At 44.8% G+C, this 25,548-nt stretch overlaps 1 protein-coding gene across 1 annotated transcript; it reads right to left on the reverse strand.

The window, feature by feature from the left end:
* Positions 1–1,421: 1,421 nt before the first annotated feature.
* Positions 1,422–25,320, reverse strand: GRPR (gastrin-releasing peptide receptor). Its single transcript, XM_010130993.1, has 3 exons — positions 24,902–25,320; positions 5,373–5,724; positions 1,422–1,814 (listed from the first exon to the last, which is right to left on the reverse strand). Exons 1-3 carry the CDS (start codon positions 25,318–25,320, stop codon positions 1,422–1,424), a joined length of 1,164 nt encoding a protein of 387 aa, XP_010129295.1.
* Between the last annotated feature and the right edge of the window lie 228 nt (positions 25,321–25,548).

Consider the following 25,548-nt stretch of genomic DNA (forward strand, 5'->3'; position numbering starts at 1 on the left):
GCGGGGGCAGAGGCGCTTGCCGGCAGCATCCCGGGTCACCCGCGGCTGCAGGACTGGGTGTTTTTACACTGCACACGTGACTTTATTTACATTCACAGAGCAAGACCAACATAAAGTTTTACTAGCTTCAATTTTAATTTTGCTGTAGTAAGGAAAAGGATCATGACCACCGAAGAGGATGAGGGCTATTAAAAACTCAATATTCCACTACAGCGATTGGTTTGTTTTGCTCATTTTGCAGCAGTTTTCTTTATCAGGTGTGTTGGTTTCACTGCCTGTCTTATGGCCCACGTGCTTCAAGTTTGTTATCTGCAGGACGCCGGGCTCCTGTTTCCAGAATAGCTGGTACCTGGCACAGGAACGGCTCTGGAGCGAACATTACAGACGACCTGATTCTCCAATCTGTTAGCCAGTTCTGGCACTCTGTCTCCACAGATTTCTGTGAAGATAGAAGGAAAAAACCTGTGGGTTGGAGATCAGAGCTCGCATTGCTGATAGCTTTTACTGAAAAACTAGGATGTTTTACAAAGAATCACTGCATGAAAAATAGCTGTGCTTTATTTTCTGTTAATCGCCTTCCCTTAGCCAAATACAACTAAAATTTTGTGGTATCTCTTGGGTGATGAAACATTCTCTATCCCACACCTTGAAGACATGAAGAGCAAAACAGTAATGTTTGGAAAATGCTCTGCTGTCTTCTCCACAACACGGCAAAATCTCACACATTGGAAACTGTAAACATATTCCAACTCATGTTTATTCATGTTACCGCTTTCACATTGACGTTATTCAAGATACTGCTAATTTCAAATACGGCCACTGACAAGCCCCAGTGAAGTTTTTATATCTTTTGTACCATGAATTAATACTGTACTCAGAACATTAATAAATACTTGAAAATTCTGTAAATTACCTACACTGAACTCCTTTATAAAAGTATTTACCTTATTTAAATGGATTTATTTTGATGTCAAAATAGATTATACCATGACCTGGATGCAACTGTTCTGACAAATTTTGTCCACTTAGTATGGTCTTTGTCGCCACTGTAAGTTTGCCTGAGCTCAGGATTGAGCAAAAAGTGATGAAGAACTTGTAAAGCCAAACTAGTTTTTATCATAATATGCTCATTCTTCTCTCATTAAAAGCAGCAGGTCTTGCAGCAGCACAGCACTTCCCTGTGGGCTGATGCTCAATGATCTGATGCCGTAGTGATGCCTCAGCCTGGGATGAAAAGTTGGATGCTTCAACCTCAGCGCAGGGTTAAATGTTGCATGGTTCAAGCTCCTCCGAGTTCTCTGAGCACATCAGAATTCCTCGCATGCATGTATGTGTGTGTGCATGTGCTACTCACCATCCCCACGGAGCAAAACCAAGCAGCCACACTAGATACGTGATGCAGCAGTCCCTGACTGTGTCCTTTAGACACAACCTTCATGACAACCATGGTTGCCATTGATAAGGCTGAAGGTGACCAGGGAATGGTTGGTGCTCTTGAGGGAAGTCATTCGTGTGGTGCTCCTGGCCATGCTGTGGGACCGGATGAGGAGGCGAGCTCTGCAGCAGAACAGCTGGTTGTTGAACTGTTTCCGAAAGCTCTTGCTGAGCAAGTAGAGAGCAAACGGGTTGACACAAGAGTTAGTGAATGCCAGGATCCGAGCGCAGATGCTGGAAATAAAATGCAGCACTGAGGTATCCACCTCTGAGTAGTGGTAGGACCGGTATAAATAGATGATGTGTGTGGGAAGCCAGCAGAAGGCAAAGAGGCACACGAAGACCAGTACCGTCCTGGCCAGGCGCTTGCGGGATTCAATCTGGAAGAAGAAGCAGAAATGCAGATCAGCAACTGTTCCTAGTTCAGACCAGTAGCTAACTATCTTCCCCAGTGCTGCAGCTTTGGAGCTAACGCACAGCAGGCAGCGTGGCCAGAGCAGGGGCAACCCTGACTGCAGGTAAACCCAGAGTAGAGAACCCTCCTTGTCTCTCCTCAATTCCCTTCTCCTAAACACAAATAATTCTGAAAATTCATTACTTAAGTAATCTTTCCTTTCCTGTTTAGAAATAAAATTCCAATGGCTTGTCACTTTGTAAAATGCCAGCTCAGGCAACAAAAGGTGGACACCTGCATTAGTTATCCCCCTGTAATATATGTGGTCATATGTAATTGATACATATTAACTTATTATTATTACTATTATTACTATTAATTATGGGCTAGTGGTCTGGGATATTTCACAGACCACAGAGGAAGGACTTTCTGCCTTGGGGCCATGTGGTGTATGTACAAAAAAGTGTTGCCAGCAGCTGATGGTCCTCAGAGACCCAGTGCGGTGCTCAGAGGCCAAAGGAGCCGGAGAAACTGAGAAGAAATTCTGCACTTGGAGAAATACCGCAGCAGCAGTGAGGTGGGCCTTTCAGGTGAAAGGGATGGGGCCACGAGGCAGATGGTGGTGGTGAGTAGGTGGGTGACCACACCTCTTGGCATAATTTGAGCTTTATCAGGGAAGGGTACTTTTACAGTATCAGCCAGCACACAGCACAGCCTTCGTGCAGACAAGCCGCACTTTTGTTCTGTTTACATGTACAGGCTTGGAGTAAATCCAGAAGTATTGCTTAACCACGGGGAGCTGAGGTAAGCTGTACCTTGTCTTTTGTCCAATGAAGACATGCTTCTAAGCAACTTAGAGGAAACCTTCTTCCTAATGAAGACAGGATCCATGACAGAGGTCATCCAGAAAGAGAGGACAGGCAGAATGACCTGCTGAGATGCGCTGCTCCCTGGGAGATGCACAGCCAGACGTTTGCAGGCATGTAAAGTGTAACACTGCTGACTTTTCAGGGCTTCTTAATGTCCTCCTCCCTGGTAATCCCTGCACCTCTTCCCAGGCACTCCTAGGGAATTTGTTGTCACTGGCTCGCTTCCTCTGAGTACCTGAATGGTCTGAAAGTTCCACCCCCCCCACCGGCGCCACTGCCTGTGTTCCTGCCCTGGTGTGGCCACGGTGCCTGGCCAGGCTCCTGAAACTGTGTTTCACTCTCACTCTCCTCGCAAGCTGCACAGATAAATCGGAAACAGAGCAGCTCACACAGACTGGTCTTTACAAAGGGCGACTGCAAGCAGGGAGTAGACAGGAGAGACCTGACAAGCGCGTTTTGACTTTATTTTGTACCAGTCTAATGGCACTGTCTGAAAATCAGCCATTGCACTTTGGAAGGATTGACATGTACCAGATGGTAATGTCCTCCAGAGAGCAGGCTGAAAATCAAATCCTTTGAGAAAGGGCTCTCCTCGGCTAAATCATATATTCTTTTTAAATGTATCCTTAATCTGATACAGGGCTATTGAGGCCACATCTGCACTATAAAGGAAGGAAGCAATACAATGAAGAAATCGATACTAGTTATCCCAGATGGAGACCTATAGCTTCTGAGTGCACCACAGGGTGGGGATGATGGACTGGTGGTACCAGACTACAGCCTGGCCTTTTGCTTTCTTTAGAACTCCTTCCCCAAAACCAAAGAGGGAAAAGGCTGCTTCTACTACTCACTTTATTGTCACTCGTCAAAACAGTCACTGAACCAGCAGAAAAACGGCCTGGAGGGGAAAAGACTTACGCACATTGAGAAGGGGAAGAAGATTAGGATTTCAGGGATCGCACATCATTTAACAGGCTGATAACACAGCTTTCCATCCCTGCTGTTTCACCTTAGCACCTGATGGCTGCGTGAGATGGTTGCATTAGGTCAGCCTAAGGTGGGGATGTCAGCTGGGTGCAATTATTTGAACATTTATTCAGCTGAAGAATGGCTTGTGTCTGTTCAGCTGAGGTTGAAGCACACCTCAGTTGAAAGGAAGAGGTAAGGTAAATAAGGTAAGTATCTCAAGGTAAATAAGTTGCTTAGAAACAAGTTACCATGCTGTTGCTTTCTTACTTGGACAACCTAAAGCTCAGATGCATTAAAATTTAAGCACTGACCCGAAATACCCAGTTACTCATGAAGGATTTTCCCCTAGAGATGACTCTTTTTCTCTCCAGTTGATTACAAAGGAAGCAGTCAAGATTAAACAGTCTCCAGTTGAAAGGCTGGAGTTAGGCTGGCCAAATCCTGGCTAAATCCCATCACTTGGTTCAGGACATTTTCAGCCACATGTTTTCAACCAGAGCATGAAACTAGCTTGAAATTCATGTGTCCCAGCTAAGCCAGCCCAGCTGTGAGCTCTTTGGCGTGTTGGTTTGGGGAGTTTCATTAAAAAAATTAGTGCACAAGAGTGACAGTAACTGAAGTAGCTTTGCTTTCGAGGGTACAAAGGGAAGATTTAAAGACTATATTATTGTGGAGAAAATGGCCCAGTTAGATAAATCAATGACTGTCTTAAGGTGAAACCAGCAGTTACCAAGTATTGGATCAGAGATTGATCAGTCTGACCTACATGAGGGCAAATAGCAAGTGGACAGGTTATTCTGCCCGACAGCACTCCTCTCTGGAGACTAGAAAACGAGGTATTTGTAGAAGGAGAATTGTAATGATCAAAGGGTTTAAGAGAAGAAACCAGGACTCTCCTTTTCTCTTGAGACTTCACACTGTCAAGATCACACTATCTACAAGACGTAATAGGTCACCTGCATCTGTGCTGACCCCTTACCGTCCTGCTCTGCCCTCCCTCCCGGGGACCCTGTGCCCACCACTATCCCACTCTGGTCTCCACACCCCCGGTCCCCCTCCAGCCGGTACTGATTTCTCAGCATGGCACAGCACCAGCAGATGGCAACTGGAGGCAAGGGGAGCACCGGAGGCATTGCTGCTCTCACCGAGTAGCTGTGTGCCTTCCGCCCTGACCAACTAGTACTTCTGGCCCTGGGGGCCCTTGCGGAAGGGGCTTCCTCCACCTCCGCCCTCCCATTGCTGTGTCCCATTTTCTTTTCAGCACAGAGGACGGAATTACAGAGCCAGCATTTCCCCCTGTGTGAAGAGGGACTGCTTCGTGGAGCAAGGCTTTATCCAGGATCCTCTCTGACAAAGCAACTTTGAGAAGTTTGATTGTCTGCCATGTCAGCTCTCAGCTTCAACCTCCAAACCCTGTCCCCAGCTCTGCCTCTTTTCCTTTGTCCTAATCAATACCTTCCCAGGATTTGGCATGGGTCTCTGCTGTGTTTGCCATGGTAACCACCCTGCCAAAGTCTCTGAATTTAGAAACAGGACAAGATGCTTTAACTGTTCAGCACTGTGCCATTTTAATTCTTTTAGCTCACCTAATCTATTGAAGTTAGTACACAGATGCAGTCTGTCCCAGTGTAGGTTTCCCTCTACGGGTACTCTTTATTCCCAGATACATGGGGAATGTGGATTTTTGAAGAAAGTCAAATCTCTACCTGTTTCCTCACATGAATGTTTCCTTCCACAGGGATGTTGTAAGCGCTCCGGATCAAATTCTTAGCAATGAAATAATAATATACTGAAATGACAGATAGGGGAATGATATAGAAGATGAGAAATGATGCCATTGAATGAATTTTGGGATGCAGCCCATCAGAATGCGGGTAAGGAGCACAGCTGATGAAGGTTTTATTAGTCCCTTTGTCATGGAAAGGGTGCAGATCTGAAAACACTGCTTCAGGGATGGCAAGTAACATGGATACAATCCAGATCATAGCAGCTCTCACACAAATCTTCATCAATGCATGGGATGCTTGGATCTCCATTGGCCTTACTATAGCTTTATACCTAAAAAATAAAAAAGAAAAATAATTTATTGACCTCAACACTCAGGCATTGTATTCCTGCTCATCCCTTCCGTTTAGGAAAAAAAAAACCAACAAACCCAAACAAAATCTTTCTTTACTCAAGAGAGTGTGCTTTTTTTCCCTGGTGTTTTAATTTTTGATGTTTTCAATAGATTTCTCATTTTAAACCAGAGCCACCTGTCATGGGTCCATTCAGTTTTATGTATATTGATTCTCATTTCATTTAATTTGTAATCGACCCAACAAAGCACGCTGCCTGACATTAATACTTAGGTGTCCACACAGCATTAAGATAGGAAGTGCAATTACAGACTTCTCTTCAAAACGCAGAGCAGTTTACACTCCTCCACAGAATACTGGTGAACAAACCTGGATAGAGGCTTTGCCACACATTTCATTTTGAGCTGTGAGAACACTGGCCTCCTGCAAGCCAAATCTTATGATTTCTCAGGCTACAAAGAGCACATTGCCCATTTTAATTGCTGTTTGGTGGTGTAGCTGGCAGGTAACAGCTGTCCGTAACTCAGTGCATCTAGGCTAAGTAGCAAGAGATGCTAAGTGACTTGCTTGAAGAAAAAAAAAATTATTGTTTGCTATATTAGAAATGTAGAAGACTTCTTTTGATTTGCAATTTGTCTTTCATGATTTTGGTCCTTCAGAAAATTGCACTGCAATAAACACCTGAAGGAAAGTAGAAAGATCAGTGTCTACAGAGCCACTGTACTGTCTACCCTTCTGTACGGGTCATCTACTGCCACCACCTGCGACTCCTCAAATGCTTCCATCAGTGCTGCCTCCGGACAATCCTGAACACCCACTGGACTGACTATATGTGACTAACGTCACTGTCCTTGAGCAGGCAGAGGTCACCAGCATTGAGGCCATGCTGCTGCAAACGCAGCTGCGCTGGGCAGGGCACGTCTCCAGGATGGCAGATCACCCCTCCCTAAGATTGTGTTCTACGGTGAACTCGCCACCGGCTGCCGCAGGAGAAGAGCCCCAAAGAGGAGATATAAGGACTCCCTGAAACAACACCTCAGCCTAGGCCATACTGACCACCATCAGTGGTCCACCTTGGCCTCCAGTCGGGACATCTGGAGACACGCCATCCATAACGCTGCTGCCTCCTTTGAGAGCACACGTAGAATCAGTCTCGAGGAGAAAAGACAGCGCAGGAAGAACCGTGCCTCGACTGTACCAGCCGAGGAGACCTTCCACTGTGCTCTTTGCAACCGGACTTGCCTGTCCCGCATTGGCCTTTTCAGCCATCAGCGCGCTGCAGTAAGCGTGGGGAAAGCCCTTCCCAAATCTTTGTCCGTGAAGCCAAGCCGTGATGATGACTTTCGAATCCAAGAAAAGGAAAGCAAACTTATTTGAACCTGATGTGTGTAGCGAGAGGACCAGAAAACAGAACTCCATATCTGCTGGAGCCCTGCTCTGGAAGGAGAGTTCACTCCAAGTAAATCATGATTCACATAGCCATTTCAGAGATGCAGTAGAAGGAAAAAAGAGAATTAGGAAGAAATATCTACAGGTTTCATAAATTATTGTTTAGGGTCATTATCAGAACAATTACAGTCTGATGGATGTTTTTTCAGGATCTACCTCACACTGACCACGGCCCATTTGGTTCCTTGGTCACTCCCAGCTCCCTGGGGACTGTTGGGTGCCTGTGTCCTAGATTGTCCCTGTCCAGTTTTGGCCTGGCACGTTGCATCTCCATGTGGCCACTCTGGAGTCCGTTTCTAAGCTCCTACCAGGATCCTGGCTCTTTCAGCTAGCCAAACTGGGCACTGGGGCAGCATGTGAGGTAAGCACAATGCTCTGCCTGAGACCAGGCAGGGCACACCAGGTTATCGACAGAAACAGTAGCTAATGGAACATAAGGAAGGTAAATGCAAAAAGAAAATAATTACATATCAAGTTATTAATAAATTCAGTTAATTCAAAGGTATTTTAGCAGGTGCTTATTATGTACTTATCAACATGGCATGAAAGCACAATTATTTCAGGAATTTTCTTACATAATACAGCCAGCTGAGAGAATATTCCTCGCTATGAATATTCAGTAACATGAATGAATTGAAGAATACAGAGGAAGATAGATCCTGTTTTGTTTTAATTAATATTAATAGAGTAGGGAGAGTCAATTAAGCCATTTTAAGTTATTAGTACATTTTAAATAGAGATTGCATTTCCAACAACATAATTTTGAAATAACATAATTAGAAATGGCTTGGAATGCTGCCACTGATTGTTAGGCATTTAGTTTATTTTTTAAAGCCTTCTGAAACAGATATAAAAGGTCCGAGAGAGGATTTGCTTGCAAGGGGCTCGGTGTAGACCCAAATGAAGTTGAAAGTCGAAAGCAAAAAAAGATAAAACACAAAAAATAAAGCTAGAAAATAGGTTTTGAAAGTGCCAGTTCTTGGATGCAGGAACACAGGTAGGTATTTTCTTAAAAGCCTGACAATTGAATCAAATTATTTTGCTGACTCTCTGCATGACTTCTTTGATAGTAGGCCGACTTGTTCAGAAATCTTTAGTAATCTGTGTTACTCTCTGTATACTAGTGCCTGACTGATCAGTATTGAACTGGAGCGAGGCTCACTTTCGAGCCATCTTGCTGACAGATCGATGGAGCTCCCCAGCCTGTGTGTCAGCAGCTCTACTCTCCCACAGCCGCTCCAGTTCAGGGCAGCGGCTGCAGGGCTGCTCTCTGTAAGGGCACAGTCAAGCCCCCTCGTCTGGGGCTTGGGCTGGAAGACCACCAGAAGCTGGTTCTGTGGTCCCTGGTTCATGCCGAGGGAGTGAAAAAGCCACACCTACTGGTTGGTTTCTGACTGAGGTTTCAAGGTCAACCCTGGATTTTATAATTTCTTTGACATTTCTTCAGAAATTCAGCAAAGTAGACTAGATGTGACCAGCAGCTGGTCATGTTTTTCAGCACCTGTATTTCCAGCTTGTGTGTCATATATTATTTCAAGCTTTCTACAGCTTTGTCCTCCACAACATCTTTTTCAAAGAGTCAGGCAGAGAAATGTAAGTTTTCCATATTCCATTTGAATAATTCAAATCACTTAGAAGGGCATGCTGATGAATATGACTATACACCTCAGCGGAGTCATGGACCTAGGCAGGCAGCCAAGCGAGGCCTCACACAAAGGTCTTACAACAGTGTTGGTTTTAATCCATGCAAATAGCACGGGCTCTGAAAGCACATGTCACGTTGCATGCTAAGCTTGCCTACAGTAGATCTAGACTTGGCCCTGGGTTTATCACTTCTGCTGCTCTCACATTCAATCTCTAATCATTATTTGATAATAACTTTTTTTTTTCCCAGCTGAACTCCTTCCCCAACACACTTTTAAAGGAATTTTTGAAAAAAGACTAAAGATCAGAGGTATGATTCATGCCCTACAACAAAAGCCAAAACTTAAAAGAAAAATATGACTTCTGAAGATTCAGTTGAATAAAAAATTATAGTCAAGAACTTGTGTCAACTCGTTTCTCTCCAGTTGTCAAATGGCCCAGATGAAAATGACTGGGTCGCTGATCTGATAAGAAATATGAGAGATGCTGACCTGTACTACCGTTCAGTCTTTGAACTTCTTTGTTGCAACTGCACTTGTGATGCAGCAGCCTGCTTCGTGCACAGCAGCTACCAACGGCCTTTTGGCCAGGATGGGTGCCGGTGATCTCTGTGTCTCGCAGTGATCTCTTACAATATCTATCACGCTCATTGAATAACTTTGTAGCAACCAAAACTACTGAAATGACCTTAAACCACTCAAATGTGACAGACACAAGATTCTTCTGTGGTAAATACTTCTCCCTCTGAGATAATGTGTCAGGGAAACTGGAAAACCGTGCCATTATCTTTGTGTTAATAATAATGTGACTAACGATAATACCACCTAAAGTACTCTAAAGCTTTGACTATGCAAACAATGGTTAATACTCTACACTTAGCCGCAAAGCCACAACTTCAAATACAAACACAGAAATGGCTTTATCGTTAAAAGGGCAGTTGCAGATATACTCTCCAAAGATACAGATCAAAATAAGGACTCCAATGGATATCCAAGATTCTTGGATGCCGTTTCTCTGCTGGTGCAGGATATTTTAGCCATCTTTGTTCTCCTCAGCTGAGCCCAGCAAACACACATCAGCTGAATATAAACAGATTTTGTCCTCAAAGCCTTATTGCCTATATGTTGTTCCTAAGCATAGAGACATGAAGGGATGCAGTTCTGCTCTCACACTGGGGACAGCAGGTCCTTATTCCTAAGGCTGCAGCTTCAGTGCATGCCTCGTTTATTTCCTGTCACCTTCATCCGCTTTTGCCTGTTACAACAGCCACAAAAATTAAATTAAAACAACTAAAGCATGGGAAGAAAAATCAGATGTTTCCCTTGGATTTTAAATTAATTTAGCTCCACATGTCTCACTGTCTGGTTTTTCTTTTGTGTTTGTTTAGGGAGATAGCTTTATGCTCTGTGGGGAAGTTGGTGCTGTAGGCAGCCTTAGCTTTATTTCTTCTTTCATGATTGCTTTGTATTAATACCATTCCCCCTTCCTTTATGTCAGAAATTAAAAATAATATAGATGGTACATACAAGAGCCCTCATTGTGTATCTGGTAGGTACGGGTTGCAAAAAAAGAGACAGGCTTTTTTTAAGATGGGAAGTACCACCTTCTCATTGTTTTCGCAAGTGGCAGGTCAGTAGATCTTACTTTCAGCCAAAATAATTTGTGGCCCCTGTGATAACTACAACTGCTGCCAGTGTAATGGGAAAGAAACATCCCTCTCTCAAGGTAGCAAAGGTGGCTGGTCACACATCCCTGACTGTCAGAAGTGCTCCTGGTGACAAAATATGACAGCAAAGATTGTATAGCAGCTATCTGCTGGCCACTACATCCCGCCCATCTATTGAATCTGACTTAAAAAGAGGAACTAAGTCGCCATCGTAACTCCTTCTTCCTTACTTTTTTCAGCAGTAGGAGTGTAGCAAGAGAAAATGGCTGGAAGAGGCTCTGCCACAGAGTACTGCCCTTTTTTGTCACAGTCCTTCCAATCACACCTATCTTCCTGCAGGTGAACCTCACACTTGTAAGAAATAAGAGAAAAAAAACCCCTCCCCATTCCTTCATCCGGGGAAATGAGACACTTCCCCTCCAAAATGAACTTCCAGGAGTACTTATGTTTTAAGGGAGATTTCCTCCAAACAGTGTAATCCATTACTATGATTTACACTGTTTACATCAAAAGTAGGAAAGTAGGTCCTGGGCCCTACTCCTGAATCTGTGTAACGGTTTAAAAAACTAAGTGTGTCAAATCCTGTTCAAATAAAATTTCAGAAGGCTTGTCCACCCTTGCTTCATTACCAGCCCCGCTGTTTATAATGCTTCACGCCGGTGGAAGGATTTGCCACACTGCCTCTTTCTGGTTTTATTCTGAAGGGAGAAATTCACTTGCCAACTTTTGAATCTGTTTAAACCGATCTCTATTTCGAGATGTTGGGATAATGTGAACTGATGCTTAAAAAAGCAGGGATTAGTTGGAATGGACTGATGTCTTACAAAAATAAGCATGTAAATTGCTGTGAAGTGAAAACACCGAGTTCTTCCCAGCTCCAGGAAAGGAGCTCCTGAAATTGCCGTGACTTCCTACTGTAATGATGAGAGAACTGCCTCTCAGTCAGCCTGTCCCCATATTTCTTCTGTTCCCACCTCTAATAGAAAGGGGGACTAAAGACGTGCAATTCACAGTTCCTCCGATCCCCAGTCATCCATTTCCAGCTGTAAGCCTAATGTGCGTACATTGATCTAGTCTTGGCCCATGAATAGACTGAAAGAAAATCTTCTCATCAAAATTTTGTAATTATGTTCCACTAAGATCACATTATTGTTTTGCCCACATAACATGAAGGACTGGCTCAATTACCATGTAAAAAAGTCTCAAGCAACAGAGAAAAAGTTGATGTTGTGCAAAACCTGCATAAATAAGCACATGGAGCCTTGTCGAGTGTGGAGCTCCACTTGGAAAGCAAAGAAAACTTCTTCCTATATATCTGAAGAAAAGTATGAGAAATGCAATGCTCCACCTTTCTTTATTGTTTCCACCATGCATGTTATGAATATTTATAGCCCTGAAGACAATTCAGTAAGTCCACAAAATTGCTGGACTCTCTAGCCCATCAACACACTCTGACAATCTATTCTGAGCCTATCTGCTTTCCGCATACATAGTTAAGATTATCATTATTATGCATGATTCTTGGTGAACATCTGTTACGAAAATCTTTACTTCAGTAAGCTGCATATGCTCACAAAGACATCTCTAATGGGCTAGTCTGACATACATCGGCAGGTCCTGCCTAATGTCTCTTTCTTTTTACTAATTAAATGAAAAGCATTTAAACGAAAAGAAAAAGGAGGCATAGATAGAAGTCACATAATTCTCACTTTTTGAGGTGTGTGTTCTAATTTCAGTCTGTATACCTGCATACTGCTACATTATCCCGGAATCTGGGCAAATGGGAATTTCAGTCTAGAAATGGCTAAAGTTAAAATTGAGGCAGAATGGTTTGGAGACCACTGAACTGCACTACACACTGGGAAAGGAGAGCTTGGATAGTAACCATTTGATAGTGAGTGTGCTATTCCTATTCGTGACCATCCAGAGCATAGAATATTTCAGGAATTAACTGTACATGTGGAAAACAATGTAGAGTTAACTGCAGAAAATACTGGGAGTCCCATGGACAATGCTTTTCTTGTTAGAAAGACCCCATTTCCAGCCAGCGTATTTATTCCCTGTCGGTGATCTTCAGCCAAGCCTCTGAATGAAACCCTGATCCCAAGTCAAGGATTTTAATGGGGCCACCCTCATAGTTCGTCACAGTCCTTGCAAATAGATGTGACACCTACTATGTGAAGGAGGGGCGGGACCCACTTATTTAAAAACATCCTTTGACTTCAAAACCAGCATGTTTCCGCACACAGCCAAAGCCCCAGCTCCTCACACTAGCTATTTGCTGTGCACATTTGTACGTACTCAGCGCTCAGTACAGTCAGAGGGATGTGCCTTCTCGTGCCATGTGCTACCACATCACAAGCTGGTGGAGCAGCCTGCTGATGCTGGGGTGGCAATATGGTATGTGTCTGGAGCGGAGCTGGCATCTGGGACTCCAGGCATAGGAAGGAACAAGCCCTGGTGATGCTTTTCTTCCAAGGCTCTGTTGCCTCAGCCCATGTCTCTAGGGTTGTTAATGGCGTGGGCCTGCGGGTTCTGTGTGCCTGAGGATTGAAATCCTGCCAGGGCAGCTAAAGCTGGGACCTTAGACACTGACCCCTTCCTCTCACCAGAGAATCTGCCTCATTTCTCCTGAAAGCACCATCTTCGATGCATAGAAACAGCATCACCGGGTAACCTAAATGTGTGGCATAACTGCTGGATATCTCACAGAGATGGTTATAGAAAGTCATTGGAGTTTCTAAAAACGGCAGTTTCTCAATCCAAAATGTCCTGCCTGTGATGTGCAATAAATCAATATTGTACCTTGTTCTGACAGAGAAAGAAGGGTTCATCACTGACCTAAAAATTAGCAGTTTCCTTAAGGTATAGCAGCCATGGTTTATAGCAGCCATTATATTAATTTTGTGGAAAGAGGTGGGGGGAAAGAGAGAGAGATGGAACTTCAGAGAAGGAGCTTTCCTAAAGTTAAAAACAGCAGTTGGATCAACTGACTGGAAATATAAAAGCAAAGGGGGCGATGCTAACTATCCATTAGCAGCTGACCCCCAGCCTTCTCCCCTGTCTCCCCCACCTTGCCTTGAAAAAAACTGTCCAGGGCAAAAAGCTACCCTGAATAACAGGGAATGAGGAGTGAGGCTAAAAACTCGAAGTAGTAATTAAAAAAATCAATATACAACAGATGGGAAAAAAAGCAAAAGTAAATGACAGCAAATACTGGAGTTTAAAAATGTCCGTGACTGATAAGGAGAGCTGGAGGAGCCAACCAATTATCAAAGGTCACTGTGTAACAGACACATGTGCATTTTTAAATACATCAGGGACATTGGAAAAAAAAATCAGTAAGTCAGGCATACACGTAAATGGTGAAGATATGAACAGTGATGAGACAAGGTGAAAAGCAACGACTAGATATTGCCTTCAATATCTCTCCAAACGCGGAGGAGGAAGCTATACCGTGTGCAGTACTATAGTTGTAGCAGAAAACTTCTCAGCTGTATAAACAAGATGTGAGCCAACATCTGCTAGCACAAACCACTTTCACACCAGCAGGCCTGAATAATTTACACCTAGGAGTATAAAAGGAACTATAGGGATTAACTGGTGTTAATTTTTTTACAAATCTTAAAAAAGCACAGAAACCCCCAGAAGCGGAGAACTGCCTCCAAAGTTGCGAAGTTCAGAACGCTGGATGTTATGACCAAGAAAACTGCAAGCATTTGGCTTGCCCAAGGTCAGCTGTAGGTAGAATAATGGAGAGGTTAATCCTACTAACAGATTAAAATTAATGTAAATCTGTCTTGTTTAATGCATGGCAGATTTAGTTGGGGTGGTTTTTATATTACCACCACATTGTAGGTGATGCTAAAAGGGTGTGGGCCATGTGTTTGGGTTACCAACAGCCTGCATGGCCCTGTTGGAATGGGTGATCTGGATGTAGACACGCATGCGTGTGCCACGGCATACATGGTGCTCCCTCCCCTATCCATGTCCATGCACTCCCTGCCCTTCTTCCACAGGACAAGGGTTAAAACGAGCAGTCCTGGACTGGGAGGGCCGGCCATCCTAGCTGGGTGCCCTGAGCCCCATCCCCTCCCCAGCAGGAACTCAAACATGCCGGTGTAAAGGTAGCAGTGTGTGGAATCGTTTCTAGCCAGGCTTCTGGCACCCTGCTCTAGCTGCAGTGCTTTTTCTTGCATATATTTCTTGCTGCCTTGAGCAGGCTATAAAACCTTTGCTGGGAAAGTTTGCAGATGACACAGTGACTGTAAAAGTGTTGTGGAGTCGTTGGGATAAATGGCTATAGTCTAACAAAAGCCATTTTAACTCAGCCAGGTGTACAACAGTACCTAGGATCCAAGTGAGCAGGTTATGCAGAAAAACTAGTGAGCCTTCTAGGAAAGAGGAGACAAAGAGAAGACATTACAGCGTCTCTTCTGGACTTCACAAAATGAGGTATCTTGTGCCATTCTCACCGTGTCACGGCTTTAGCGTAATCAGCACCTGCACTAGCTAGAATAAAACTAAGTCAGTTCAGTTATATGATGCTTAAGTCCTTTCTGTGGCTTCGGTAAATATAGGTGTCATAAGAGACCCTCACCTCCACATGAACTTTCAGCTGCATGTTGGGACTGAACAATCTAGTGCTCTCCTTGACGGCTCTTATGAGAGAATCACAGAATGGTTTGGGTTGGAAGGGACTTTGAAAGGTCATCTAGTTCAATTCCCCTGCAATGAGCAGGGTCGTCTTCAACTAGATCAAGATGCTCAAAGGTCCATCCAACCTGAATTTGAACACTTCCAGTGATGGATCATCCACAGCTGCTCTGGGCAACCTGTTCCAGTGCCTCACCACCCTCATCATAAACATTTTTCTTCCTTACATCTAACCTAAACCTATCCTCTTTCAGTTTAAAACTCTTGCCCCTTGTCCTGTCACTACAGGCCTTGGTCGTCTTCAACTAGATCAAGATGCTCAAAGGTCCATCCAACCTGAATTTGAACACTTCCAGTGATGGATCATCCACAGCTGCTCTGGGCAACCTGTTCCAGTGCCTCACCACCCTCATCATAAACATTTTTCTTCCTTACATCTAACCTAAACCTATCCTCTTTCAGTTTAAAACTCTTGCCCCTTGTCCTGTCACTACAGGCCTTGGTAAAAAGTCCCTCTTCATCTTTCTTGTAAGTCCCGTTAAGTATTACAAGGACATAATAAGGTCTCCCTGAGGCCTTCTTCAGGCTGAACAATCCCAAGTCGCTCAGCTTTTCAGTTACGCTATTAATTGGATTATTATGCACTGGTTAGATGCATAATAATACAATAATAGTGGTTAATTTTGATTTGAAATATAAGTTCTAAGCAGTAAGGATAACAGGATGCCAGAGACACATGATCTGTGCACCTTTAGTCTGAAATCTCAGAAAGCTGCCTAGTGTCACTGAAAAGCTCTGTTTTAATCCAAATCCTATGAGGCATTCAGCAGCCTCCGCGCATGGCTGCGGGCAAGAAATGCTGCTGAACTGGATGGCAAGCGTAGTCGCTGCTAGTCCAGCATTTGCACCTCTGCGTCTCGCGGGTCATTCAGCTCTCTATGTCTAAATCTCATGCCTCAGGGCTGTCTGAAGATGTGAAGATGTGTGGTTTTTCCTCTCAGGGTGTTGTGGTACTTTTTTCTGTCTCGCCTTCCCACAGAGCTGCAGAGACTGGCTGTGGCCTGAGGGCAGTTGAGGACAGGATGGACGACTCTGACAACAGTTCTCTCTGATGCTCCACAGTCTTCTGCAATCTGGTTAAACTGATCATTAGCCTGGCATCGAGTGGAGTTTTCTGCAAGAGTCTCCAGCTTTCTGCTTTTCTCCACAGCACAGCAATTGGCCTACTGCTAGGATGACTTCTGGTGCCTCAGCACCGCCAGGGGCCCTGGCACCATCCTTGTTTTTTGCCCCAGGACACAGGTTGGTCTTCTGGACACTGAAATCCGCTGCTGTGCCTGAGGTTTTACATAGCAGGCAGTGTGTGGGGTAAATCGAAGAGCCTGCTTCGGGCAGGAGCTCGGGCAGAATCTCATGGCTGTGGTGCCTGACACGGTAGGGGCTGATGTGGGCACATGGGTGCAAAACTGGTGAGACTCAAGGCAAGGGGACGCTGCAGGGCTAGGGATGGATTCTCTTTTAAAATAAAAGGAAAACAGGTTATTGCAAGGGCTGTCTGTAAGCACAGCAGCTATTGGATGTTTCACTGCATATAGAGGATAGGCTTCTCCTTTTTCAGCTCAAGTCCCTTCTACTCTTCTCAGCCAGACTGTTGTCCACAGCGGAATACCAAGTAGTAACACATGAGCTGATGGTACAACAGTGAGCTCATCTTCCTGCAGCGATGCTGACATCTCAGCCCACTGCATTCAGTCTGACACACAGCCAGCAAATTCCCCGCAGCCAGTTGCTCTCCTTGTTAATGGTAAGTGCAGCACCTTGTATCATGAGACCATGACAACTGATTGTTTTTCTTATGTTTTACTGAAATGTAAACAACAGGTAATTCAACCTTTCTTCCTTTTGATTGCTTAAATATTGACAGTCTCCAGCACATTAGCGCTGACTCTAACCTCGGATTTGCACACTGGTCCCACTGATACAAATGGGAGCTGTAATGTTCCTGGTTATAGAAGTGCATCTATTGTGTTTTGGCCATCTGCTCCGGCTAATCGAGATATTCAGAAAGTTTCTGCTGTTGATCTGTTTCTCTTGGTGCAGATGGATGCAGAGGCTGAGGAAATGAGAGCTAAACCCAAGGGCGTTAAGAATGTTTTTATTATACTGACACAGTGGCCAGCAACACAGGATCTGAGACTCTGTACATTTGTTGAAACAGATACGTGTATCTCTGCATGTACCACGTGCCATCAGCACTGGAAGAGCAGGGGGTGCAAACACCATTAACGGTGGCAAGGGTTGAGGAAGGGCTGCCTGGTGCTTCAGTGGGAGGGCAGGCTTTGGGCTGGGGTCCGAAGCCCCTCTAATTTTCTTCCTTGTCTTGGAAGGAATGTACGTGTGGGGCTATCTCTCTGATGACTCGCATGGACCAGATTAGAGGTGTCTTGGCAGTTCAGAGAGAGGCTTTCTCTGCCACCCTCTCAAAATGTTCTCCAGGCTGCACAGTAAATTACAGCACAAGTAAATTGCTCCAAAATAGTGCTCTAGTGACCTGAAGGGATTTCACGAATTCTGTGGGTAGACTGCCCAGAATAAATTCATAACCACTATGGACCTGACACTTCACAAGTGATGGCATTAGAAAAAAAAAAAAAGAAAAGAAAATATGTCACTCTGTAAATTAACTCAATGGAAATTCAGTTTGGCTTTCTATAGCTTTATTTTAGATTGGCACACTTCCCTTAATCCTCTTGTGGAGAGGTAATCCAGTGACAATGAAAAGCAAATGAACTGACACGTAGATACTGCTCCTCCTCTGGAACTGTATGCAATATTAATGGTAGGGACTACAGTCATCTAAATCCATTAAACAGAGATGTTTGCATAATTAAAAGTATCTTTCTAGAAATTCCGGGTTTGTTTCTTTCCTTCAACTACTGCTTTTTCGGGAGAGAGGGTTGTTGGAAGCTTTTTTGTTTCTTAGACAAACAAACTGTGATATGAGTTCAGAGGAACATCAAAAGATGTGGCTCTGACCCACTCCAAGGGACCCCGTGCAGCTGGAAGCACTGCAGCATCCCTATGTTCATCCCTGCACACAAGCACTGGGGTCAACATTTCCAAAGCTAATGTTCCTGTTTCAGGTCTCCCACACACCTGCAAACTCCTGCTGTCTGCAGCTGGTCTTACCAAGGTAAGCCACCCAACCTCACAGGTAATGTCACCCGTGTTTCTCACCGCACCATCACTCCCTTCCACCACAGGCCAGCAGGCAGCTCCAGCTGTCATGCATTGCTGCAGTTTTCCGGTGCTAAAACCCAGGTAATCCAAGGCGCTTAAGGTAAAGACGCTGCTTGTAAAAACTGCCATTACACTTTACACTCACTCTGCTGTGTGCTTGTAAAACCAGCATGACTTCAGGAAGGTTTCGCTGCATGGGCATTTTGATTTTTTTACTGTGTCAGCAAAACAATGGGAAGGTATGATCCGTGCTTGACAGCTTGGGTAATTCAAATGCAAATGTTTGTCCCTGTCAGTCACGGGAGAAGGAGACAATTAAATAAAGACATCTCCCATGACAAGAGCAATTAAATGGGCTGCTTTTCCTCTTACTGCGCAAAGATTTTCCTTAATTTCCTGTCACTTGCTGAGCCAGCCTTGGCTTTTCTGCAGGGGCTAGCAGCCCAGCTGTCACCACTCTCCTAGGTGCCTCTGTACCCCTTCACCTTGCACCGAGGAGGAGGAGGGCAGACTGGCGGGTGAACCCAAACTCCCTCTTTGTTGGGATGAGCTGACAGTAGCTGAAGAAATCTGCTGTCTCTGTAGAGCCGAGCAGCAGGGTGGACAGATGTCCTTCCCCTGCCAACCTCATTTACAGTCCTAAAACACACAAACAGGCACACGCACCCATCTACCTCCTGTTGCCTTGCTCAGGTGTTCTCAGCCCCGGTGCAGTTATCACTCATGGCGTGTGGCTGTAAGCACACCACAGGCTTTAACCCTCTCCTGGCTGCCCTGCAAATTTGCCAAGCTCGCATGAAAACAGGTCTTGCCAAGGGCTCCCACTGCTTCCGTAAAGGCAGCCAGACAGACCCGAGCACTGTGCAGCCAGTGGAGTAGTCCCACAGAAAATACATTTCTAATGTTGTCAACTCTTTTTGGCCCTCTCTTGCACACTCTCTCAAATAATTTAACTTTAGCCCGATGTGATGTCATGCTGTACACAGAGCCGACCTAAGCACCTGGGGACCCTTTGGCTATGCCCTACCTAACCAAACCTGGGCAGGCATGGGCAGCGTCCCTATGCATGGACAGACTATGCATCCCCTTCAGGCTGGGAGGCTCCCACTGCAGAAAAGCTGCCACCAGCAGTTTGTCCCTCTGTTTCTCCTTAAGAAAATTTGCAAGTGAGCTGTCAATCTTCCGGACAACCGGTTGGTCTTGGCTGGTCAGACCTCTGAACACTTTCAGGTGTCCTGTGTTGGAGGCTGACACTTAGCCGAATGTTTGCAGTCATCAGACGATGAGAGATTTGGCATTATTAAGGCTGACTAACACATGGGAAAATGGAAATGGAAAGAATAAAAGTGTCCCTCAGGACCGTAAACCCTTGGACCCATGATGTGGGCTGTGCAAAAATCTAGTAAAACTGGGCCTCTCATTTTCAGAAGGCGATCCAAAGCAACCAAGATGATTTGTACAATCGTAACATCTAGCACACGTGTCTCACCACTCTCTCATGTACTGTCGCACCTACCCACTGCCTTCCAACACATGCTTCCAAAGGTCACTTTGGAAGTGACTCCGTTGTATCCCACTCCAGTGCTTTCTGGCAGCTTTCCACGGCAGATTTCTGACCCCTGCACTGACAGATCGCTCTAGAGATCACCACAATACCCTCAGTAATGCAGCAGTCACTCCCACTTGCTTTGTCAATGGAAGGACACTGGAACTGAAGAGCTTTTATTGGTATTTATTGCAGAAAATGAATTATAGACAAAAGGTCTGTGGTGCACTGACAAGCCTTCCTTTTCTTGGAAGCAGTGTATGTGATGCCATTCGCAGCAGAGTGTTCAGGAGGATTTCTTCTTTCCCATGGTCTGTGGCTTTGATTCATGAGAACAGGGACAGTCACATATCTCCTGTGAGCATCTCAGGTAGGGTTCACATCACAGAACACGAGACATCTCAAATATGGCCATCTAATCTGTGCTAAACAGCAAGTCAAGGCTTCCCCTATACCCAAGGAGGGACATAGGTACTCTGACATGGTCATTTACCCTGACTCCTCTGGAGTCTCTTACCATGGACCAGGGGACGCCTTTCTGACTATCCTGGCATGTTCTCCTCAGACAGCAAAAGCCAGGTGAGATGAACCGTGCCTGAACAGCGTTACCTGCTAGACTCCTGAGTCCTTGCGTTACTCTGCTCTCACCACCATGCTCCTGTCTTCTGCAAGTGTTTCCCTGCAGGGTTGAACTGCCACACATCCTTTGTGCGACACCATGTCTGACCTCAGAAATGGTTGTGTATGAAACCACCCTAGGTGCCAGGCTCGGCATTTCCCCGCCCCAGGGGCCAAGGGAGGGTATTGGGCTTCCAGTCCCTTCACAGATTCAGGCAGGCATCATGAAATCATGGAATGGGAGGGATTGGAAGGGACCTCTGGAGGTCCTCTAGTCCAACCCCCCTGCTAAAGCAGGTTCACCTAGAACAGGTTGCACAGGATCACGTCCAGGCGGGTTTTGAAAGTTTCCAGAGAAGGAGACTCCACAACCTCTCCAGGCAGCCTGTTCCAGTGGTCTGTCACCCTCAAATGAAAGAAGTTTTGCCACATGTTCAGGTGGAAATTCCTGTGTTCCAGTTTGTGCCCATTGCCCCTTGTGCTGTCAGAGGGCCCCACTGAAAAGGTTCTGGCCCCATCCTCCTGACACTCATCCTTTAGATATTTATAAGCATTTGTAAGGTCCCCTTTCATTTTTCTCTTCTCCAAGCTAAATAGAACCAGGCCTCTCAGCTTTTCCTTGTAAGAGAAATGTTCCAGTCTCCCCTCATAACCTTCGTAGACCTCTGCTGGATTCTCTCCAGCATCTCCCTGTCTCTCTTGAGCTGGAGAGCCCAGAACTGGACACAGTACTCCAGATGTGGCCTCACTAGGGCAGAGTAGAGGGGAAAGAGAACCTCCCTCCACCTGCTGGCCACATTCTTCTTAATGCACTCCAGGAGAGCATTGGCCTTCTTGGCCACAAGAGCAAGCTGCTGGTTTATAGTTAACTTGTTGTCCGTGAGGACTCCCAGGTTGTCCTCTGGGAGGCGGCTTTCCAGCAGGTCAACCCCAGATCTGTACTGGCGCATGGGGTGATTCCTCCCCAGGTGCAGAACCCTACACTTGCCCTTACTGAACTTCAAGAGATTCCTCTCCACCCAACTCTGCAGCCTGTCCAGGTCTCACTGAACAGCAGCACAGCCTTCCAGTGAGTCAGCAACTCCCCCCAGTTTTGTATCATCAGCAAACTGTCCCTTCATCCAGGTCATTGATGAATATGTTGAATAAGACTGGACCCAGTACTGACCCCTGGGGACCACCACTAGCTGCAGGCCTCCAGCTAGACTCTGTGCCACTGATCACAGCCTTCTGAGCTCTGTCCTTCAGCCAGTTCTCAACCCGCCTCCCTGTCCACTCACAGCCTTCCAGTGAGTCAGCAACTCCCCCCAGTTTTGTATCATCAGCAAACTGTCCCTTCATCCAGGTCATTGATGAATATGTTGAATAAGACTGGACCCAGTACTGACCCCTGGGGACCACCACTAGCTGCAGGCCTCCAGCTAGACTCTGTGCCACTGATCACAGCCTTCTGAGCTCTGTCCTTCAGCCAGTTCTCAACCCGCCTCACTGTCCACTCATCCAACCCATACTTCTCAACCTTCACTATGAGGATGTTATGGGAGGCAGTGTCAAAAGTCCTGTTGAAGTCAAGGTAGACAACATCTACTGCTCTCCTCTTATCCATCAATCCACCCAACCAGTCATAACATCATAGAAGGCTATCAGATTGGTCAAGCGTGATTTCCCCTTGGTGAATGGCGAATCCATGTTGACTACTCCCAGTAACCTTCTTTTCCTCCACACCCTTAGAGATAACATCTAGAGTGAACTGTTCCATCACCTTGCTATGGATGGAGGTGGGGCTGACTGGCCTGTAGTTTCCTGGATCCTTCTTCTTGCCCTTTTTGAAGTCTGAAATGACATTGGCTTTTCTCCAGTCCTCAGACACCTCTCCTGTTCTCCACGACCTTTCAAAAATGATGGAGAGTGGCTTAGCAATAACATCAGCCAGCTCCCTCAGCACTCGTGGGTGCATCCAGTTGGGGCCTATGGATTTGTGGGGCCAGATGATCTCTAACCCAATCTTTCTCAATCAAGGGAAAGTCTTTCTTTCCCCAGACTTTCTCTGCCTCCTCCTGCATTTGGGATTCCTGAAGGCCAGCTGGTCACAGTCAACTTGCACCTTGGAAGTTTTCCCTGTACATTTTAAGTTTGTTTTCCTAATTATTCTGACTTGATTGATACTGGAACCTAGAATTCAGCATGGCAGTTTTAAGAAAACAATGAAAGGCTAATGGGCTTGAGCTGGTAAAATACAGACTATACTATTTTGTAACAAAATTATGCCAGCACTGCTCTTACTATACCAAAACAGAAACTTCATCACACTTAATACGTAAGGGCCAGTTTTGGTTCAATGCGTAGCATGTAAGATTCATAGATCTAATAAAGGCAGAAGTTTCATTGTTATCTGCTTCTGCAGTAGACAACAGATGCATTAGAGGAGGGTAAAATGATCCCTTGGAAACAGGCACATGGAATCTTCCCCTATGTGCATGCCTGTCCCCCTTGCAGACGAGTGGCATTCAAAAGTGTGGTAACATTTGATCGCCAGTGCAGTGTGATGCCAGATACAGCTGAAGTTCAGAATTTAAAGTCACCAAACCCCAGGCTTGCCACAGCTGCTGTTCTCTGTTCTGTTCGCTCACCTCAAGCAAAAACCGCTACTGATGTGCTGCTCAGTAAAAGCATTTGCAATGTTTACTTTATGTGGCACGTGATCAGACAGCAACAAATCTCTCTAACATGATGTTCTTTATGATGCATTTTTCTTTTCCTGGTATCTCTTAAAACAACTTACATGACGGCTTTGGACAGATCAGTTTCCCGGAGAAATACTCATTATTTTGCTAACATTTTCTTCAGAGCAGGCAGGGGGGGATCCAGCCACCATATGAAACTCAGGAGTGAAAGTGTAGCTGGTCCTTTACTGAGGGGTTTGTGCAGTTATCCTGTGTGCCCAACACTTTTAGAGCAACTTGCTTGAAGAGTTTTGTCCACACACCGACCTGTTTATCACCTGCTACTGGGGCAGACAGTGCTATTTTTGTACTTACACCAGCATGGAGGAGTTAATAAACACATTGACAGTTCTGCCTCTGAAACACTGTGCAGTCATGTGCTTTGATTGAAACCACATACTGCATGTTGAAACTACCTTGAAAACCGAGCAAAACTACTCTGATGTTTTAAAGTAGGTGAAGTGGAGAGACGCAGAGTGGCATGCAAGGGACTACCTGAAGAAAACCTAGGTTCACTTCTTTGGGACCAAGAAATACAATCCCCAGGTCTTTTTTGATGAAAATGAAACCAAAATAATTTTTCTAATTGTAAATATTAGTACTTCTGTGGGATTTTATAACTTCAGCATGGCAACAATATATTCCTTGGTTTCTTTCTGAAGCATCCAAATTAGAAACAAAATAGCCTAGCTTCTCTGATGTACATAGAAATTTCTGTAAAAGCCAACAGCCTAATAAATACTTAAAACCTTTCCAGAAAGGTAGGCCTAATCCTTCCAAATAACATTCAAATAAGATGTCTCTTGAATTTAAATCTGAACGCTCTGAGACAGCTTTCCAAAGCTTCACAGGAATCTAAGATAGAGCTGGCTGATTATGTTGTGTTATGTTACGGTTTTTGGTAACATTTAATTAGAAGAGTATCATTTAGTAAAGTCAAACTTGCTTTCTCATACTCTAAAATAGCATAACTATTAAATGTTATTTTTACCAAACACTACTGGAAGACAAACTTTCTGAACAAACAGCACAGATCAGCTTGATTGGATAAGGGGCAAACAGTTTAATCAAGGGAAATATACTGGCTACAACAAACTGAGACTCCTAGCTTCAGGCGTCCTCATTTGAATATTTGGACCATATTTCATGAAACATTGCCTCGCACGTAATCAGCCTTGAGGAATCAAGCCGGTAGAAGGAATTGATTCTAAACCGCACTTTAAATTGCTGCTCCAGTGCCTTCACGCTTCATGAAATATGGATCAATTATCTTCCTGGCAAATATGAACATGCTACCTTTTAACAGAGTTTCATTAATGATATTTTCTCTCTCTGGTCTTTAGCTTGATCTGCTCTTGTTTTTCTTTTAACTAAGCTAGATTATTAGCTAAACTGCAGAGACAATTAGTTTAACCTAGACAAAGTATCCTGTGTTCAGTCTGCATCCTCCTCAAGTTGTGTGCTCATAACCACCAGAAATAAACTGAAGTTGCTCTTTTCCCCCTCACTAGATTAAAAATACACTTGTTACCTGAAAATATGTATTTGTAATCATGCATCTTATGAAGTCATAATCACGCAGACTTCTTTTCAAGGCTTACAGCAGTCAGCTTACCTGTCAGCTGAGAGAGCAGTGAGCGTAAAGACTGACACCCCTACGGAGGTGAGCTGTATGAAGGGGATAAGTTTGCATCCAGTTCTGCCAAACAGCCACTCGTCAGCAAGGTACCTGCTGGCATCCACAGGCACACAAGTCACTAAAAGCAGCAGATCTCCCAGAGCCAAACTGGAGATGAACAAATTAGGGACATTCCTCATTGATTTCACAGTACAGAAGATCTTAATCAAAGTGATATTGCCAATAAGGCCTATCAAAATGATGATCCCATAGATTGTGGGGATGGCGTAGAGAAATGTTGGGTAGAACCAGTCATCACCAAGGAGGGAGAGGTTTGTGCTCTGGTTGACAGAGATGTTGTAGAGAACAAAGTTATCTGTTTCTAAGTCTAGCAGCAGGCACTCTCCAGATGCCATTGTCCTCCTTCGCTCTCCTCAGAAGACAGCTTTCTTCTTTGAAAATCCTCAAAAAAATTTCTCACTTTAATTTTGCTGTTGCTTGCTGGCTTTAAACAGTCAGAAAAGTTTAGAAGTCATATCACTTTGTGACACATCTTAACAATAAGCAAACCTAAAAGGAACTGCAGCTTGCCCGGCAGTGACATTTCCATAAGGTGACAGAAGAACACCTTTTAGCATAGCTCG

The sequence above is a fragment of the Buceros rhinoceros genome, unplaced genomic scaffold (assembly GCF_000710305.1).
Source record: "Buceros rhinoceros silvestris isolate BGI_N320 unplaced genomic scaffold, ASM71030v1 scaffold5202, whole genome shotgun sequence".
Classification (NCBI taxonomy): domain Eukaryota; kingdom Metazoa; phylum Chordata; class Aves; order Bucerotiformes; family Bucerotidae; genus Buceros; species Buceros rhinoceros.

What these genes read in the sequence shown, in the direction of transcription:
- GRPR (XM_010130993.1), bottom strand. Translation starts at nt 25,320, where the DNA reads ATGGCATCTGGAGAGTGCCTGCTGCTAGACTTAGAAACAGATAACTTT. An exon ending in ACTGCTCTCTCAGCTGACAG is followed by an intron (nt 5,725 to 24,901) that starts GTAAGCTGACTG and finishes TTTATTTTTTAG; the next exon opens with GTATAAAGCTATAGTAAGGC. An exon ending in ACATTCATGTGAGGAAACAG is followed by an intron (nt 1,815 to 5,372) that starts GTAGAGATTTGA and finishes TTCTTCTTCCAG; the next exon opens with ATTGAATCCCGCAAGCGCCT.